This window comes from Sander vitreus, chromosome 8, assembly GCF_031162955.1.
Source record: "Sander vitreus isolate 19-12246 chromosome 8, sanVit1, whole genome shotgun sequence".
NCBI lineage: Eukaryota > Metazoa > Chordata > Actinopteri > Perciformes > Percidae > Sander > Sander vitreus.
The window spans coordinates 33,312,026-33,331,705 of NC_135862.1; the positions used below are offsets into that span (position 1 = coordinate 33,312,026).

General features: G+C 40.7%; 1 protein-coding gene across 2 annotated transcripts in view; it reads left to right on the top strand.

Moving 5' to 3' along the window:
- Positions 1 to 19,680, top strand: part of LOC144522639 (solute carrier family 66 member 2) — a 76,283-nt gene that overhangs the window by 35,826 nt on the left and 20,777 nt on the right. For both annotated transcript variants that reach the window (XM_078257876.1, XM_078257877.1), the window contains exon 5: positions 11,011 to 11,227. In XM_078257876.1, the coding sequence (XP_078114002.1) occupies positions 11,011 to 11,227 (217 nt within the window). The remainder of the gene's footprint in view (positions 1 to 11,010; positions 11,228 to 19,680) is intronic.

Below are 19,680 nucleotides of genomic sequence, written 5' to 3' on the forward strand. Positions count from 1 at the left end.
ATTGAACACTTCTGGGATCAGCTTGGGCGTGCTGTTTGTGCCAGAGTGACCAACACAACCACGTTGGCTGACTTGCGACAAATGCTGGTTGAAGAATGGGATGCCATCCCACAGCAATGTGTGACCAGGCTGTTGACCAGCATGAGGAGGAGGTGCCAGGCTGTTGTGGCTGTGTATGGTTCTTCCTCACGTTACTGAGGCTCCTGTTTGTGAAATGAATCAATTGTTCAATTGCCAATATGTCTTGTTTCTTCAAACTTCAATCATCCAATCCACCAAAACACAAACAAACGGGTCAACAGCAGAATAAGCTGTTTGGCATTGGCAAAGAAGATTTGGCAAATCTTTCATGGGTGCAACCCACATACTCAGCGCTGCTGCTCATCCCACAAATGCATGTTCCTTACAAATGGGGCACCATTTGAAAGGGAACTAAACAGGCTTTCCAACGGTATAAGATTTATTGCTAAAAAGCATTGTTACCACAGAGAAATAATCTACCAAACACAAATTTCCTTACTTTTTGTGCTAAGTTTAGTATTGCTAAATAAAATATTGGGATACTCAAGTGTATCGATTTTTTCTTACACCCCTAATATATATATATATATATATATATATATGGTAATATACATGAGACAATAAATTGTGAAATTATTAGCACTTAGTGAAACATAAAAACTATGATAAAATTGAGTTTTTTAGGATTTTGTTTTTGTTGTTGGAAATTTGGGAAAAGTTGGTGTGCTGGCGGACGTATATTTCTCTCTTTGCGATACTGCTTTTGATCTCATGAATTTCATGTAATTGTGCTAAACTAACTGTGAATAGCACATTCATCTTAGCTTTCAATCATGCAGGCAAGGCAGCTTTATTGGTATAGCACATTTCAGCAACAGGGCAATTCAAAGTGCTTTACATAAAACATTTAAGAGCAGTTAGAAAACGATAAAAAAAACAAAGCAGATTAAAACATAAAAGACAAGAATAAAATTGACAATGCAGTATAGGAAATTAAACATTAAAGGGCAGTTATAGAATGTCATACAGTGTCATCAATGCAACTTCAGTATAACAAATGAACAGTTATTTAAAGAAAGGCAACATCAAAAAGATAGGTCTTTAGCTTTGATTTAAAAGAACTGAGAGTTGCAGCAGACCTGCAGTTTTCTGGGAGTTTGTTCCTGATATGTGGAGCGTAAAAACTGAATGCTGCTTCCCCCTGTTTAGTTCTGACTCTGGGGACAGAAAGCAGACCTGTCCAGCAAAAGTATTTTGAAATCAATTCTTTGAGGCACTGGAAGCCAGTGTAGAGACTTCAGAACTGGAATGATGTGATCCACTCTCTTGGTCTTAGTGAGGACTCGAGCAGCAGCGTTCTGAATCAGCTGCAGCTGTCTGATTGATTTTTTTTAGGGAGACCTGTAAAGACACCGTTACGGTAGTCAAGTCTACTGAAGATAAAAGCATGGACAAGTTTTTCCAAATCCTGCTGAGACATAAGTCCTTTAACCCTTGATGTATTTTTAAGGTGGTAATAGGCTGACTTTGTAATTGTCTTAATGTGGCTGTCAGGTCTGAGTCCATGACTACACCAAGATTTCTGGCTTTGTCTGTTGTTTTTAACATTGTCGTTTGAAGCTGAGTGCTGACTTTTAATCGTTCCACTTTTGCTCCAAAAACAACCACCTCAGTTTTTTCGTAATTTTCGTGGCTTAATGACTGAAGACACCTGAGAGAAGAGACGTGTTTACAATCTGTAGAAGATCTGTAGCCAAACAATTCGAAAAAATTTTAAAAGGCCCGTTGGTAGAATATCAAGGCAGCAGGAGGAGGTTTTCAGATGTTGTATAATGTCCTCCAGGTTTTTACGGTTAATCATATGAAATTGGGTCATATTGGAGTTTGTTTTGCCTGGACACTGTGACTCGATATGGAAGCACTGACTGTTTGTCTAATTTTCTGAATTTTGTCTTTGAAGAAGGTGGCAAAATCATTGAAGGCCTATATTGAGGCTATAGCTCATTCTTTGTAATTGCAAGTAAGAAACCTCTATTAAAATGCACACAGTGCCTCACCGTTAGGCATTCAAGCAAGACACTGTAAACTGTGGACTTGTGAATGTATTACTTGGATGTTTCTGCATGAATGACTTTTATAATACACAAAATATTATGCAAATGAATGTGCCAGTCCTCCCTGTGCATAGATATGAATTAAAAGATGCAGACAGGCTTTTTTTTTTTTGACGAATGTGACAAAACACAGCTTGGAGAAACCACTGCAATGCTGTCAGGTACCAAAGAAACGCGGCCCTCTGTTACACCTTCATTTATTTTGTTTATTTACCGCACATAGCAGATAAAAATAGAGGCTATACTTAGGACGACTGGGCAGTGAAGCAACAAATCCAAAACTGGATTAAATATGTAAGCTAAGAAGATGCAGCAGAAACAAATCAACACTCAACTGCCTAATGTGGTGTACAGCCTGTTGCAATACGTCCCATCCCCCCGTGGCAAACATACACACAGAGGCTATTGGAAATCAAAGAGTCACAGTAATTGCACTGGACGTTGTGATTCCTGTGTGTGTGTTTTTGTGTGTATTCAGGCATATTTGTGCAGTAGTGTTGTGTACATCTTCAAGATGAGACTAGAAGTTTTAATTTCTCAGCGAAATGGCAAAATGCACACAAGCCTTAGCCGAAAGTATACAACGACGCAGAGCATTATCTTAATCCAGCATGCCCCTGTGATAATGACCTCCACTGCATTGTCTTTCACTTCATCATTGCACTTCTCGTTGCTTATCACAGTCTCGCACATTTTCATTTATTTTGTTGTACTTTTTCCGGCAAATGAGCCATTAATAACTTTGTGATTTAGTTTTCCTTTGCTTTGACTACTCTAAATGAGAACATGTTTACTTGGAGCTTATCTTTTGGCAACTGAAGAGGCAAATTAAGAGCCCATTGCTATGGGTCAGATGTTCCCTATTTGTGTGATTAAAGACATACTGTACAGTAGCTGTTGACTGAGCATGACTGGAAAGTTTGCAGCCAGATAGACATATTTGGACAGGAATAGCAGTCTTTGTTGACATAAATAACCCCTGTAACGCATGGCTGGTCTTGAGCCGTCTGCTCTCTCCACACAGTGCGAGTGCCAGTCTGACACTGTGCAACATCCCCTCTACAAATTCCTCTCCACTGGGAAGCATCTAAACAGCTTAGCGGGAGGGAGGGGGAGGGAAATAGAACGGATGATGTAGAGGCGTCTTAGATGCAAAGACAAATCAGGACCTAGTTTCTTTTTAATTCCCTTCTGATTGGTTTACTTCTATGAGGTTTGTGTTGACTGGCCAGTGTGTGTATTGTTCTATGCCCTGCGGAATTTCATAAATAATTGCTGAAATAGAGTGTTTTGATGATTTTGTTATCAAGTTGAAAAGCTCAGTCAGCATTCCTCATATTTGTTTTGGTAAATAATCCAAATGGTTTACCAGCGAAGGCAGTTGTGTAATGAAGTTCCTTTGCTCTCAAGTTAACTATGAAGTAGCTCAAGAGACTAAATCCACTGGGAAGGCAATTTAGTCTTGTGTGTGCTTTGGTGTGTTACATTCCCACAGTAATTTAATGACTGGACATTATTTTAGAAGCTTTTGTATTATTCAGAGAGCTGACAGAGAGAGAGGGAGACACAGAGAGCAGTGGACCCTTTCTTATCTGTCTTCACTCAGACTGGTTCTGCTGGTGAACCAAGTTATGTTTGTGCTGTGCAAACAAGCCCCAGTTTCTTTGGTTTACAGAGGAATAGAAAAAGTTTAGAACACTTCAGTGACTTGTCCATTAGGGCTGCACAATTAATCGCAATTTTATCGAAATCGCAATATGGACTAGTGCAATACCCAAATCGCAGGGGGGCGCAATAGTTATTAAAGGCAAAATATGTGTCAACCCATTCTGAATCAAGTATTGTGGTGCTGCAGAGACATCCCGGCCTACAAATCCTATCCTACAGACTTAAGAAAAAATCTCTGTTTGGTACAGATCCTCGCAAAAATCACACTATAATCATTTTAAAAGGTTTAATATTTTTCAATGAAAATGAGAATAATAATACAAAAAACGATCATTCCCTCCAATATAGTGAATCATATCACAATCAATGATACACACAATATCAGTCAAAATAATCGCAATTAGATATTTTCCTCATATCGTGCAGCCCTGTTGTCCATCCTAATGATTGCAGAGTGCATGTGGTGTCCCTATTAAAGTTTGTCAAGATGGTATTAGAGGACGTTTATGTTGTCAATACTCTGCAGAGCTGTGTTCATGAGCTGAAAAGGCAAAGGTAGTCCACAGGCTCAGCTCAAAGATACTGTGAAATCTCCCGTGTTCAGGTTCGGCTGGTGGGGTAACTAACTTAGTCCCTTGTAGGGCTGTGACGATATGCTTCTGTCCCCATTCGATTCTTTCATGATACATGGGTGCCGGATTGGATTTGTATCGCGATTTTCATTTATTGCGATTCGATAGTATTGAGTATTGTGATTTTCTTTTCCTTCTTTAACAAAAACAAAAGTTGAATAATACACTTCTAGAGGTATTTTCTAAAAAGAATTCACATCAAATGTTAGTCAGTCTGACATTTATTTCTTTTGTAAAGACGTGTATTTTCTGCTTTCGCTTGGTTTTGCTGGAAACGGATATCATGTAGTCGCCGTCAGCATTGCCTTATAAACAGAAAATATTTAGGTGAATTATTGGTTACAAAAAATCAATTCTAGGGAAAAGAATCGATTTGAAAGATCGTCGCAAAAAAAAAATCATGATACATATGATTTTTTCCCCCCACCCTTAGTCCCTTGCATTGCCAGCCTGATCTGTGAACAATCTATAAAAAAATATATGAAGGCTTTTTACCCATTATAATAATCTGAAAGTTCATTACATCCTGCATGTCTGACAAAAATCTGCACCTATCCCCGGAGTAGACCAGTGAGCTGAGCACCCAACAGACAGCCCACAAGAGATGTTAAGCAGCAACTTTAACACATCTTAAAATACATCGAGCTGAGTCGTTCTGCTCGCAGGCTGACAGCGCTGAGTCAGCATATCTCAAGGCTCTCTAGCTGTCAGCGTCTATCCTTGTCTCTGTCTCTCTGCTCACTGCTCCGTACTGTGCGTTCTCTGCTCGGCCTGAGTTTAGCCTCCGTACTACTTGACTGACACAAGGCTACTCTCCCTGTCTGTCTGACTCGCTCACCCTCCATCCATCCCTAATCATCCTCTCCGTCATCAGTGCAGCTCGTGCAAGAGTGCTTTTAAGCCCTAACAGCGCTGAGACAGTCTTGACAATGCTACACCCCAGATAGACCTGCAAAGGCTGTCACAACTGCTGACTTTCACCTGAACACACACACACACACACACACACACACACACACACACACACACACACACACACACACACACACACACACACACACACACACACACACAGATTGATTGACTTAGCAATTTCACATCTTCCCTGAGTAGCTTCATACACAGGTATTGACATCCTCGCGGCTGCTTCCTTGCCCGTTTTAGTAATTGAATTGTTTGATCGTGTATGGGCTTTGTGTAAACAAAGAGTCTCTGTGAAGAAGAAGTGCCTCGCCTCCTCCTGGCACTCCGGAGTCTCTGGTGTCTTTGAAGTGCGACCCAGACTTTGACACACACCAGACAGGAGGATGCTGTTGGGAAAAGGCCAGGCCACCTGTCCTGTGCTGGGGTAACAGCCACAGAGGAGGGAGGTGTGTGTGTGTGTGTGTCTGTGTGTGTGTGTGTGTGTGTGTCTGTGTGTGTGTGCGCGCACTCACTGGGGACCAAATAACGTTAGGTGTTGTGAGACTCATGAAGTCTTGCACTGTGCATGGTAGCATATTCTTATTTATTTTTCAATGTACATAAAACGAAACCATATCTTGGCAGTAGTTAGCTACTGCTTTTTGACATGAATTAGCTAGCGTTAGCAACAGATAGCTAATGTAACGTTACATTGCAAGCTAATGACATACAGACAAACAGAATACAAGTTAATACAACTTTTAGCTATCTGTTTACGCGTCGTTGTTTAGGTGTTTCAGCTGATATATTGTTTTAACTAAATCATAATTTCAAATGTTTTGTTTGATTAGTTGAGCTGCTCCACAATCTTTCCAAGTATCCCCTGGCAACAGCAGAAGTACCCCTGTTTGGGGAATCACTGCTGTAGATATTTCTGGGGTTTCTTTTCAATATGCTTTCAAAAGGTGTTATGTCAAAGACTGTTCCCCCGTAGATTTGTGTTTCCTGCTACTAGCGATCTAATTGGAGATGATGAACAGCCAATCAGAATTGACCTTTTTTAAGATTTCAGTGCGCAGTCACTGAAGGCTTGTATCATGTGGATGAGCCGACAGTTTTGTTGTCATAATCATATTGATGTATGATTGATTGTCATAGTTAACTCGCAATTAATCCCACATTCTTATCTATTCTAAATGTCCCTTGATTTGTTTTTGTCCCATTATTTTTTCTCATTTTAATGCTCTTATCAACATGGACAAGTGGATCGGCCTGGCTTGGACGAGGGGGCGGAGAATTGGCATCAGCTGTGTGCTCGGCCATCGAGTGGTATTTCAGACTGGACGTGCTGCGATGATAGCTCAGTTCACAACGACAAAACACACAGATCACTTTGGTCTTGTCAATGGAACCATTTGGCAACTTTTTAAAAGTAAACTTTCCGTTCAGAATCTTATTGGCATCCATTTCGGCGTCTCACGCTCGCCATCCACTCAAAACGTAACGTTAGCCTACTACTCTTTGGCTGGCTCGCAAGCCCAAACAAGTGTGTGCAGCGTGCCTGTTGTTTGTTTCCGGTCTAGCTAGATCCGGTGTGGTGTTGTAGTTTTTCTAACGTTACTAGTTGTTGCAACAGCATGTGAAAGTTTGCCAGGCCAAAAAGAACGTTAATCTCGCGATAAAAAAATTGACGCCGTTAAAATGGGTTTGCGTTAACGCCGTTAATAACACGTTTAACTGACAGCACTAATTACATTACATGTCTTTTAGCTGACGCTTTTATCCAAAGTGACTTACAATTGCTATATATGTCAGAGGCCACACGCCTCTGGAGCAACTATGGGTTAAGTTACTTTCTCAGGGACACATTGGTGACGTATTGCAGTGGGAATTGAACCAGCTCTCCCACACCAAAGGCATGTGTGTTATCCACTGCGCCATCACCACCCACTATAGTTTTAAGGGCAAAGAAAAGCACAGCGACTAAAACAGAAAAAAAAACATTAATAAAGGTAAATAAATTAAAATAAAATAAGACAAAAAAACTTAGATACTATACAAAAGAGTGCAAAGAATATAATACATTATGAATACTGTAACTGGGGGATACAACTACAGGGGATATTGCATTTGTAACAAGCATAAATATTGCAAATATTTCACAGTAGTATTTCACAGTAGAGTGGGAATTATTGCACATTTAATCACAGTGAATTATGCAGTGTTTTTGTATTTTTTTTTGCCATCAGACTGACTGTGGCAGGGAAGAAACTGTTATAGAACCATGTTTTACGTTGTAGTGATACTGTCCTGCGTTGGTTGATTTTAACTCAAGGTGGGTAAAACAAACAAAACAGCGAGAGGAAGAAAGAAAACTGGTCCGGAAAAGTAAGCCGGGAATGATGCATGATATAGGAGGACAAATAAAAGAGATGACTCCATGAATGATGCATAGCTTTGTCTCTTCATTATACTCTTCCGGGAAGTTTGATAATGCAGGTAAACATTCAAGGCTGTATAAGAGAGATGATGGGATAGAGGGAGAGTGAGGGAGCGGGAACAAGAGGAGCGGATGTGGGTGTGTTGCTTTCTGTATGAAAATAGATTGGATTGCTTGGTAAGAGGACAAGAGAGAGTGTTTTCGGTGTCTGAGTGTGTATGTGCTGCCGATAAGCGCGAGAGGGAGGGGAAGCTGAGAGGCTCAGCGGGAGGCTTTGAACTCTGAAAAGTTTACAGTAGTTTTGAAATACCACTCCTCTCATTGTTGCTGCTGTCAGCATGTTTATACTTCACCACTTTGGCTTCATTCAAAAGGAAATGAGAGGGCTTTTATGTTGCTGATAAAGGGCAGCCTCTAAGCCTCTCCTGACTCTAGTCTCCCTCTGCCAGCTGCCAGTGCCTGCAATGACTCAGGTTTGTTGTGTTGAAGTAAAGAGGCACCAGGAGTGAAGAGGGAGTTGTGAATAAGAACTGAAAAGTGTGTGTGTGTGTGTCTGCGTGCGTGCGTGTGTGTGTGTGTGTGTGCGCGTGCGTGCTGTATCGCTCTCCTCTCCCACTTTGTGCGCGTGTGTTGTCAGCTGTGGGCGATGTGTGTTTTGTGGCGGTTGGTAATAAAGCCATTAATCCCGTTCGCTGTTTGCCACAAACATGCCACGCTGCTCTCACTGCAAGATGTCTCACTCGGTCTGTCCCAAGATGCAACACATCAGATGCTGTTCACTGGAGTGGAATGGGACTGGGAATATGTGTGTGTGTGTGTGTGTGTGCTTACAGGCATCAGTGTAATGAATAAATTAAAAACAGCTGTTTACCTCCCAAATTAATGTATTGGTATTAACAAATTACCAACTCTCACGGACAAATTAAGAAGACTCTTTGCAGCATTTGCACAACAAGATGAGTTTAAGAAGTCTCTTGGGTTCTCCTGGTTTCTTCAGATGTAGAAACAATGTGTACAGACAAAAACTATGCGTATGCCTTTTTCTACATATCAACTGGTATTTATGAATGCGATTGTGCGCACCTCACGCATGCTTCAGACTAGGCGTCCACATGGTTTTGTCTGAGATAGCTGTGTGTGCTATGATGACCGTTTTTTCAACGTTCTTGCCGCTTTTTTTGACGTTTCTGTCGCTTTTTTCAGGGTTTTTGTTTCTTCTTTCTGCGGTTTTTTTCCCCACCACTAACACCAGCTTATTAGTTGTACACTTATTTTTGGACTTCATGACCAATAAACCTCATTTATATAAAATTATATCTATTTTCTTACTTAAAAAAGCTGAAATTGTCAATTATTTTGACTAATATATAAAATCAGAGGAACATATTTAGAGAATCACAGGCTGGTTTATATCAAAGTTTAGTCAGGACACTGCTTTGAAACGGATTCTTTTTTTTTCTCTCTAAATGCTGTAAAATTTAATAAAACACCCAAAATTAAATATAAGCAGATAACTGATCATTAATTATACTCGAGGAGCCTTTCTATGAAACCATCCATGTAATTTTTGTGCAATTTGGTTGAAAGAATCTCAAATTTCTGACATAGAAACTTTAAAAACGGGTCAAATAGAAGACAATAGAAGGGTTAAATTGACAAACATCATAAGTGTAATTCATGGCTCAATTCGAATGGGATCAACAATTTTTTTGTCTTTACCATACATATTATGTCTGAAATAAGGTCCCATGGGGTCCTCTGGAAGTGGAGGGACTTTGCCTCTCTAAAGAAATTCAAGGACACATGCAATTTAGCTCATATTGGTGCAGCCTCTTCAGTCAGCGTGAACAGTGGCACATGTTGAAGTCAGGTGCTTCGCAGTATGTCGCTTCACACTTGAGTCCCCACACTAACTAATGTGCTCTTATTTAGCCATCAGTCCTCTTTAGCTGATGCCAGCTGTTTTTTTGACAGCTCCATGGTCATATTTAAGCAATGAGAGATTGACGATCATCCCCCACATAATGGTCCATTGAGGAGATGGCTGATGGTGATGGGAATGTAGATGTAGTGGGCTTAATGTTTCCCCTCTTAAGCTTTCCTCGGCAGCTCCTGAACCAGCCTCCAAGCTGGGAATCAGTCCTTCTGAAACCGATAGAAGAGACTTAGCTTAGATTAGCTGTGTTCGAAACCTTTCCCTCATTCACTCACTCACTATTCCCTATAACTATACGTTTTTATTAAATAGTAAACTATATAGGGAATGGCCAAACTAGATTTTCGGACACTACATTGAAAATATCGGAACATTGTTGCGTAAAATACGGACGTTTGGACAGTGGCTGTCAGCGTCTGAAGCGACGAAAAAAGCGCCCTTCAGCGTTTGTATAACGTACCGGGGAGAGCAGCAGCTACACGGGGTTTGAAGATGACTTAACACTAAGAGCGACTACGGTAGCGAGTAGTATGTAAGGCCAAAATTCTGGACGGGAAAGTGACAACCGCGTCGGTCTTAAACTAGCAAAGACATTGTGTCGGGCTTTGCGCTGCGCCGGGTGCAAGATAGGGCCCGGTATGTATCAGTGGATTATAAAAGCCACACATGATAAATAGAGTTGTGTCGGTGGGAAGATAGCTTCAAGCCAAGGGTAATAAACTTTCTAAATGTATAGCCTGACTCAACCAAATGCCAGGTTATTCCAAAGTAATAGAAATGTAAAAGCTTTCCAGTATCTCATTTATCTCTGTTCCATTCACTTATGCATGTGCGCAGTATTGATTTAGTAATGCTGTCTTTGCAAAATTTCTATGCATCCTTTTAATGGAACGCTCTTATTCCTGCTCTCTCCTCCTGCTCCCGTCTTTTTCCCGCTCTATCGCTCCCGCCGCTTTCAGTCACTGCCTGTCACTCTTGCTCTTTTGTTTCTATCCGCACATATTGTATGAACCTTCTCGCCCTTTACCACTACAACACTCTCTCTCACACACACACACACACACACACTGTCTTACTCTGTTTCTTTATTCGATCATCTTTCCAGGCTCTTCTGTCTGCCTCTTTCCTTTAAATCCTCTCACACGTTTTTCTCATTCTTTACTTTCCTTCCTGTATCCTCTCTCCTCTACGTGTCACATCTTTTCAATTAAGTTTTTCCAGACGGTAAACAATACTGATGACAAGTACTGTGCATAAGTTCATTTGTCTCTCTGTATTGTTCTCTCTCCTCTCTAGACTTGGATTTTCGCTACTTCTGGAAGTGGAGCGCGTTCGAGGACTACCTGCTCTTCTGCTTCGGCTTCACCGTGCTGTGTGCAGTGGTCACGCTGCTGCTGCTGGACTCTGCCGTGTTTGTGGAGACGCTGGGCTCCCTGGCCGTGATGTTTGAGGCCATGCTGGGCTTCCCGCAGCTGCTGCAAAACTTCCACAACGGCTCCACCAAAGGCATGAGGTACAGCCCGCTTTGAGGTCAAGCAGAGCTTTGCATTACGCTCATAACTCACTGTACTCACACTGACACACAGTGGCACACTGCAGCACAACTTTATTAGTGCTCACTAACATCACATGGAAAGTACTCTCATTAACGTTAATGTCCAGGGAGTGCAAGTAATTTATATTCTCATGAACAAAATATGCTAATAAGGTCATTTATAACCATTAGAGGCTTCTGTTTAACTGCCCTAATGACAAAACTAGAAAAGGGTGATGATGATACTGTAGCATAGCCTGTCTTATATAATCAGTTAAAAGAATCGACATATCCTCTCCAAGAAATATTCTAGATAGTGTTATTACATGTCACATTTGAATAACTTCTGAGGTTTGACTGTACTCAAGGTCCCCTTGAATGGAAAGAGGCAGTGTGGGAGAGGAGGGCAAACATAAGGCTTAGCTTGCATTTTGAATGTTTTACTTGTTAAGAGGTCAATGTGTCCATTGATTAGCCTTTCAGGTAGAGAACTGTGAGATCAATTACGCCCCTAATAGCACAGAACCTCTTACTAATTATGATCATTATTTCCTCATTATGTCTGTTCCCTTTTGTCTGTCATCGGTGCAAAAACCATGCATACTGTGTGTGTGTGTGTGTGTGTGTGTGTGTGTGTGTGTGTAATGTAATGTAATGTAGTCGCACGCTTTGCTGGTCACTCATCTCAGAGCCAGTAGAGACAAAGCAAAATATTTGACTTTTTCTCTCCAGGACAGACATAAGTATGTCAGACAGACATAAGTTAACATGCATACCAGGGGAATATGGTGATGATCGTTAAATTAGGATTTTGCAGTGACGTCAAATGAAATTAGCAACTCTCCTTGGGGTTGGGACTAGTTTTTTTCCAATGATAAAATATGTGTTTTTAAGAGCTGCAAACCAACAACACATTTAATTACTGATTAATCTGCCAAATATCTTAAATTAATCAAGTAATCATTTGGTCTAATAAATGTCAGCTAATCATGACAAGTGCCAATCACAAATTCCTCAAGCTCGAGAAAATGTATTTGAATTGCTTGTTTTGTCCGAGCAAACTAGATTTTTAGTTTACTATCAAGACAAAGAGTAGCAGCAAATCCTCGCAATAGAGGAACTTGGAAATGTTTAGCATTGTTGCTTTAAAGGTCCTATGACATGTTGCTTTTTGGATGCTTTTATATAGACCTTAGTGGTCCCCTAATACTGTATCTGAAGTCTCTTTTATATAGGCCTTAGTGGTCCCCTAATACTGTATCTGAAGTCTCTTTTATATAGACCTTAGTGGTCCCCTAATACTGTATCTGAAGTCTCTTTTATATAGGCCTTAGTGGTCCCCTAATACTGTATCTGAAGTCTCTTTTATATAGGCCTTAGTGGTCCCCCTAATACTGTATCTGAAGTCTCTTTTATATAGGCCTTAGTGGTCCCCTAATACTGTATCTGAAGTCTCTTTTATATAGACCTTAGTGGTCCCCTAATACTGTATCTGAAGTCTCTTTTATATAGACCTTAGTGGTCCCCTAATACTGTATCTGAAGTCTCTTTTATATAGGCCTTAGTGGTCCCCTAATACTGTATCTGAAGTCTCTTTTATATAGACCTTAGTGGTCCCCTAATACTGTATCTGAAGTCTCTTTTATATAGACCTTAGTGGTCCCCTAATACTGTATCTGAAGTCTCTTTTATATAGACCTTAGTGGTCCCCTAATACTGTATCTGAAGTCTCTTTTATATAGGCCTTAGTGGTCCCCTAATACTGTATCTGAAGTCTCTTTTATATAGACCTTAGTGGTCCCCTAATACTGTATCTGAAGTCTCTTTCCCGAAATTCAGCCTTGATGCAGAATTACAGCCACTAGAGCCAGTCCCACAATGAGCTTTCCTTAGTATGTGCCATTTCTGCGTCTGTAGCTTTAAATGCTATGGAGGAGGAGAGAGGGGGGGCAAGATGGAGGGTGGGGGTGTGGCCTTGACCAACTGCCATGATGTCCCTCTCTTTCTCATGGGGGGGCCAAATTCTCTGGGCGGGCAAAGCAAAGAAAGGGGACCTAACCTTCCTCCTTATGACATCATAAGGGGGAGATTCCAGATCGGCCCATCTGAGCTTTCATTTTCTCAAAGGCAGAGCAGGATTAGCCTCGTGAGACCGTCCTGATCTCGCAAGCTCCAGTTTTCCACTCGTAGATCAGTCTGGCATCTTGAGATAGAGAAAATTTGGAGCCGTTCGCCAAACGATCGACCAGTCAGCGTTGGTTTTGAGGCGGGTTTAGGTGTGACGCAACGAGAAGCGACTATTCAGTCTAAACAGCATGGCGGCTTCCACGGATGAGATGATTGTAGCTGTCGCGCAAGTTTTATCCGAATTAGAAAGTATTCCTTCATTGAAAGAAGAGCAAAAAACGGTACTGGAGGCTTTTCTCGGAGGAAAAGTTTTTGCTCTTCTCTCGAAAATGGGTTGTAACATAGGTGGTGATAGATATAGTTTATCCACTCAGCTAATCAGTATTTTCGCCCCTTCCCAAAAGTTCTCCAACAGAAAATTCCCAGATGGATATGCCGAGCAAATGCGAAGCAATCCATCTGGCGGAGTCAGGTTAGAGCAGGATACCCAGGGCTTGGTTTACACCTATCGCCATTTCTAGCCACTGGGGGACCATAGGCAGGCTGGGGGAACTCATATTAATGTTAAAAAACCTCATAAAGTGACATTTTCATGCCATGGGACCTTTAACAAGACTAAGAGTCTACAGCCATGCTATCAGCTCTGTGGGGCTGTACTTAGGCACAGCTGTGCTTTGAGCTAAATGCTAACGTCAGCATGATAACATGCTCACAATGACAATGCTTACATGCTGATGTTTAGCAAGTGCAATGTGAACCATGTTAATTCTAGTTAGTGCGTTAGCACTAATGCAAGTACAGCTGCAGTTGATGGGACTGTAATTAGTTTTGCAGGTATTTGGTCATAATCAAAGGTAATAGGTATTCAATTTTCAGTTTTGGGATTTGAATATTCCTTTCTTTATTGCAATACTGTAGAATAACAGAATCCTTAAAAATGAATGGCTTTAATAAAACCGAAAGACACGTGTTGCAGCGCAGTGTTTCCATTTCAGCTCAGTGTGAGTCTTTACTGTGTTATGCTGTCATTTACAGTTGCGTTTCTTTCCTGTCATTTGATCACATACACACACACACACACACACACGCACACAGTGCGCAGCAAAGAGAGAGGTCTGCAGTCCGCTAACTTGTCGATCTCGCTGCCAATATTAGCTGCTCTGTTTCAATAATATTAGGCTGAAAAACATGCAGACTGAAATTCATCTGTGGTGTTCTGTCAGGATTAAGCTATAAGCGGGTGGGGTGGGGGGTGAGTTCCGCTAACCTCTGGCTAATTTATGCAGTACAGTGTTATGCCGTCCATCTCAGCTGAGAATAGAGAAATGTCTGGCTGAGTCATACTTGTTATACTGTAGTAGCCTGGTGTCGTTTTCAGGTGATTTAATGAAGGTAAACACAGTGACGCAGTGAACCACTGCGCTCTGGGCCCGCAATGGCTGGCTGAGTCCTTCCCAAGTCATGCTGCTCAGCCACCCATGCTTTGCACAGACAAGCTGGGTTTTGAGGAACACCTGCTGCTGTGACTGACACTGAAGATTAGGTGCCTAGACTGTGACATTAACAGGCATACCTGTTGATGCTTGGTAATGGCTACAGTTTACAGTTTGTCTTTTGCAGATACATTACTCACTTCTCCTCTTCTCCTTTTACAGCTTGTTAAAGGTGCAGTAGGTAAGCCTTATAATTAGGGCTGTCAAACGATAAATTTTTTTTAATCGCGATTAATCGCTGAAGTTCTATAGTTAATCGCGATTAATCGCATATTTTATCACATGATTAAAATTCTATTATTTTGCATTTCAGAACAGTTTTTAAGTACATATTAACAATCAAAAGCAATTCTTACTAGTGTATCTTGATTGGGAATCAAATGAATGCAAATAAAGTTACTTTATGAACTTGATTTTAAGATTTGTAATTATTTATGCTGTAAACAAAAGAAAAATCCGGTGTGAATCTGTCATTATTGCACAATTCCTCCAAGTACCTAACTAAAAAGCTAAAAATCCCTATCCTTACTAGAGTCAATATAGTGTTTAGTAACTCCTAAATAATGTTGATTACTCACTGACGTCCAGTGATCACCGGTTAATAAGACAGCGTTTGCTACACCTTGCAGCTGGTCAGTGTGGCTGCTTTCTCCGTGTGTCCGTGAAAACTACTGTCCCCCTCGACGGCAACGAGACAGGTCAACCGTAGTACGTCTTTAAAACCCGAGTCCTCTACGATGCTGACAGGTCTGCAGTTAGTTGCCACCCGTTTCGCAAGAGCTGTAGTCATTTTTTGGGATTTGGTTTCATCCACAGGTCGGCAAGTAGCATGCTAGCGTTAGCATCATGTTAACTGAACTATATGCTTAGCTCCGTAGGTGGTAGCTCAAGCTTGACATGCTTCGGTGATATTTTAAGGCTGAATCCCATTTCTCTATTACCCCTTAGCCCTTGGCCCTAGAAAAACGAGGGGTAAGGGTTAGGGGTGAAAACATACCCCTATGAAATGGGACGCCACTTGGTTCGATCATCATACATACTTAGGTCTGTTTGCAATACATATTTGTATACACACTGCATGGTGTGTTGTATATCTGTTTCAGTTTTCACTGTTTTGAATGTCATTGATGTTCAGAAACACTTTCTTTGTTAACAAAAAGCTGTCTTTATTGCCCAATAAAGTAAACACTACAGGCAAAAACATTATATAAAAATATATTATATTACAGAACCATTATTATATATTTAATTTACATGTCACACACATATAAAGACGGCACTCAAATGTATAAAAAGACACACAAGACCACGGTAACGTTAACTTTAGCGTTAGCATAGCAAGCTAGCAATTTTTTTAAATGTTTCAATTACAAATATGGTTGCAAATATATATGTACAGGACTGTGTAGAGCACAAAACAAGACCGTCGTAATTTTTAAATCAATTCTTTAAGCCGAAAATACTTAAAAAAATAATAATAAATAAATAAAATAAAAAATACGGGGCAGCCATGTTCCTTGTTGCGCAATGAATCTGGATAGCCCTCTTGTTGTTCAAGTAAGCTTGCGTCCTTACTTAGCTTCAAGGGGTATATAGCCCTTCCCCTTAGCCCTACCCCTCGACCAAAATGAGACAGCACTTACTCTCTCGGGAGCGCGCAAACCAAGGGCTAGGGGTAAGGGGTAGGGGTAAGATAGAGAAATGAGACACAGCCTAATTCGGCTTTACACAGTGTGCTTATGGCTTTCAACTTGTCTACGAGCCGTCCGGGAATCTTGGAAAATAAAAAGCTCCTTTCAGAGTTATTGCTGCTGTGTTTCTCCATCATGCCTGCAGCCTGCAGTAGGAGGATGTGTTAGGAGGAAGTGGAAGCTTGATGATAAGTAACGGTGCTGCAAAGGGTCAAAATAGTAGCCTGTTAGGCACGACGCAAAGCCGAGTGAAGTGTAAAATAAATTAATAAATGCCGGCATGCGATTAATGCGATTTAAAAAAATTAATCGCGTTGCGTCGGCCCTTAATCGCATCGCGATTAACGCCTTAACGCTGACAGCCCTACTTATAACACTAACTTTCTGTCATATTTGCTCAAAATAACCCTATGTTCTAGTAGAACTACATGAAGCTGGTAATAAAAAAAAAAATCTGGCTCCTCTAACACCACCTACAGCCTGTAGTGAGATTTGCAAGAATCCACCGCTCCCTGTTCAGATGCACCAATCAGGGCCAGGGGGGGTGTCTAACTGCGTGTCAATCACTGCTCATGCACACGCATTCATTCTCCCTTGTGGGGGGAGGGGCTTATGAGACAGTTTTGGGCGTTAGCAGAAAGGGGGGAGGGAATGCCTCTGTTATTCTTTTAACCATTGTTTCTGTCCTAGTTCGCTGTATTATATTCGTTTTTTGTTGATTCCTCAAAGGATAAGAATACCATAGAAATAGTGTACACTTGGGAAAAGAGTATAAGATGAGGTGAGAAGGGCCTTGATCGCTGAAGGTGGTCTATACATTTTTCCCTTAAGAGGCAATCATTTTCACAACAGACAAGTGATGTCAAGGTGTCATCAGGCAGGGCTCTGCTGGCTGTTCCTAAGTCTAAAGGATCTGGCAGAATCAGTGACATCTTTTAAATCACTTTTATAAACTTATACTTAAAACCCTTGTGTTGTCCTCGGCTCAAATTTGACCTTTTTTAAAAGTTTTTTATATCAGAAATATGGGTTTATTATCTAATTGCCCAAAAATAAACTGGATGCATGGATGTACTTTGTATAGAACCCATACAACATTCTTCACACGTAAAAGTATTGATTACTTTCATTGCATTTTGGGTGTTTTATTCAATTTTATAGCATATGAAAAACATGTTTAAATGGTTTTAAAACAGTATCCTGACTAAATTTGGACATAAACCAGTCTGTGATCCACTGAACATCCTCTGATCTTAAGTATTAGTCAAAGTGCTGTATAAAGTTAATATTATTAATATCATTATTATTCCCTACATACTGCAGTCTTTGCAGTTTTTTTTGTGTTTTCTGTGTTTTCTCTGGATTAGATTTCACTAACTACTGTCACAGCAGCTTTTGTACTGAAAAACTTATCAGAGGGAAAATTCAATCAAGCCAGCACATACTGTATTTTGCCCCACATGCATCCATAAACACAAGAAATAAGTTGTAAATATACTTTAGTTTTGAAGTCTTTAAGTAATGCAGTAGTGTACTTAAAGATCCAGTGTGTAACGTGTTTAGTTGTTCATTATCAAAATCTGTGTTGCCCGTTCACTAACTAAACATGAATATTTACCTCCACCATCAATTCCAAGTATTCCTTTTGGCTTGAAATTTTACATTTGCATTTACATGAACTGAGGTAGACGCTCCATATTCATGCTCCATCTTGAAATACGTTAGCCGGTAAGGGACATACAGGACATACTGCTCTGCCTTTCGCGTTTTCGCTGTCACATGATAAACTCAAAGGCGCTGCTAATGCTGCTAATGGGTATCGTAGCTTCCCGGCCCCGGCAAGTTTGAAGAAGGAAACATGGAGGACCACACGTATTCAAAATCCAAATTTCAGGAACAGGAGTCTTCTTCTTCAACCAGAAAAAGAAAAAGGATATTGAAAAGAGCAAGAGACTGGCTTTTTGAAGCGTGAAGGCTACCGTAGCTGTAATACGTACTTTGAACTACGTGGCGCGAGAGAGTTGATTGCGATATATACGATCTCAATGTTAGATGGGACAAATTCCTTCACATTGGACCTTTAAAGATGTGATTTATGAATGGCAAGATGTTTCTTCCTCGGTAATATATTTCACATAAAGTGTCCTCAGGGTGAACATCTGGGCTTGCACTTCCCATGAGCACACATTTAACTTCCTGTGAAGCCCCTGCATACTCATTAGTGTGATGATATAATATGAGCCACCAAAAGCAACACCGTTGTTGGAATATACTTTACAATATTAAATGACTCTTTTGGGGGGAAAAGCTGTAATTTCAACATTTTATATTTATATATCATATTTTCTAACCTCGCCATCGATCTCACCGGCCTAATTGGGTGAATGACCAGCCCATTCAGCACTTCTGTCTCTGTATGCATCACGTTTTAGATCTTTTGACCCGTGTCACATGTACTTAAGTATGCTCCCACATGTTCAGTTAAGCTTGAACAAACAGTTTTCCAGATGTGATGATGCAGCACCTAGTCTGCACTTCCTTGCATGCCATCCCATGTGAAACAGTAACTTGCTGTTCAGGTCAGATTCCCCTGAGTCCTATTACTAAAGGTGCGATGGAGAGTGTATGGATCCATTTCATCAAGGACCGCTCACCTTTTCCAGCTCTCCCAAATGATCACCTTCATACTGATGCATGTAGTGGAAAAGCAGAGCGAGAGAGAGAGAGAGAGAGAGAGAGAGTCTCACAGACACGCGCACAATAACTCAGCATTATTATGCTGCCTGGTCACTTTGTGCATGTGTGTGCACACATTCACACTCAAACTGCTACTCCAGAGTGGTGATAGAAAGGTGCTATTAAAAGAGACGGTGAGAGAGAGATAAAAAATAAAAAAATAAAAAAAAAACAGCAGTATGTGTTAGAAAAGGAAATATATTGGGGGAATATAGAGTGCAGAAATGAGAGAAGTCACATCTGAAGGTGAGCATCGTTTATTTCTTGCCTCATCTCTTCACTTTACTATTTACTAATCTAGGATAAAACCAAAGGTTTAGCACAAACTTAGCACAAAAAGTAAGGACATTTTATTTGATTATTTCTCTGTGGTAACAATGCTTTT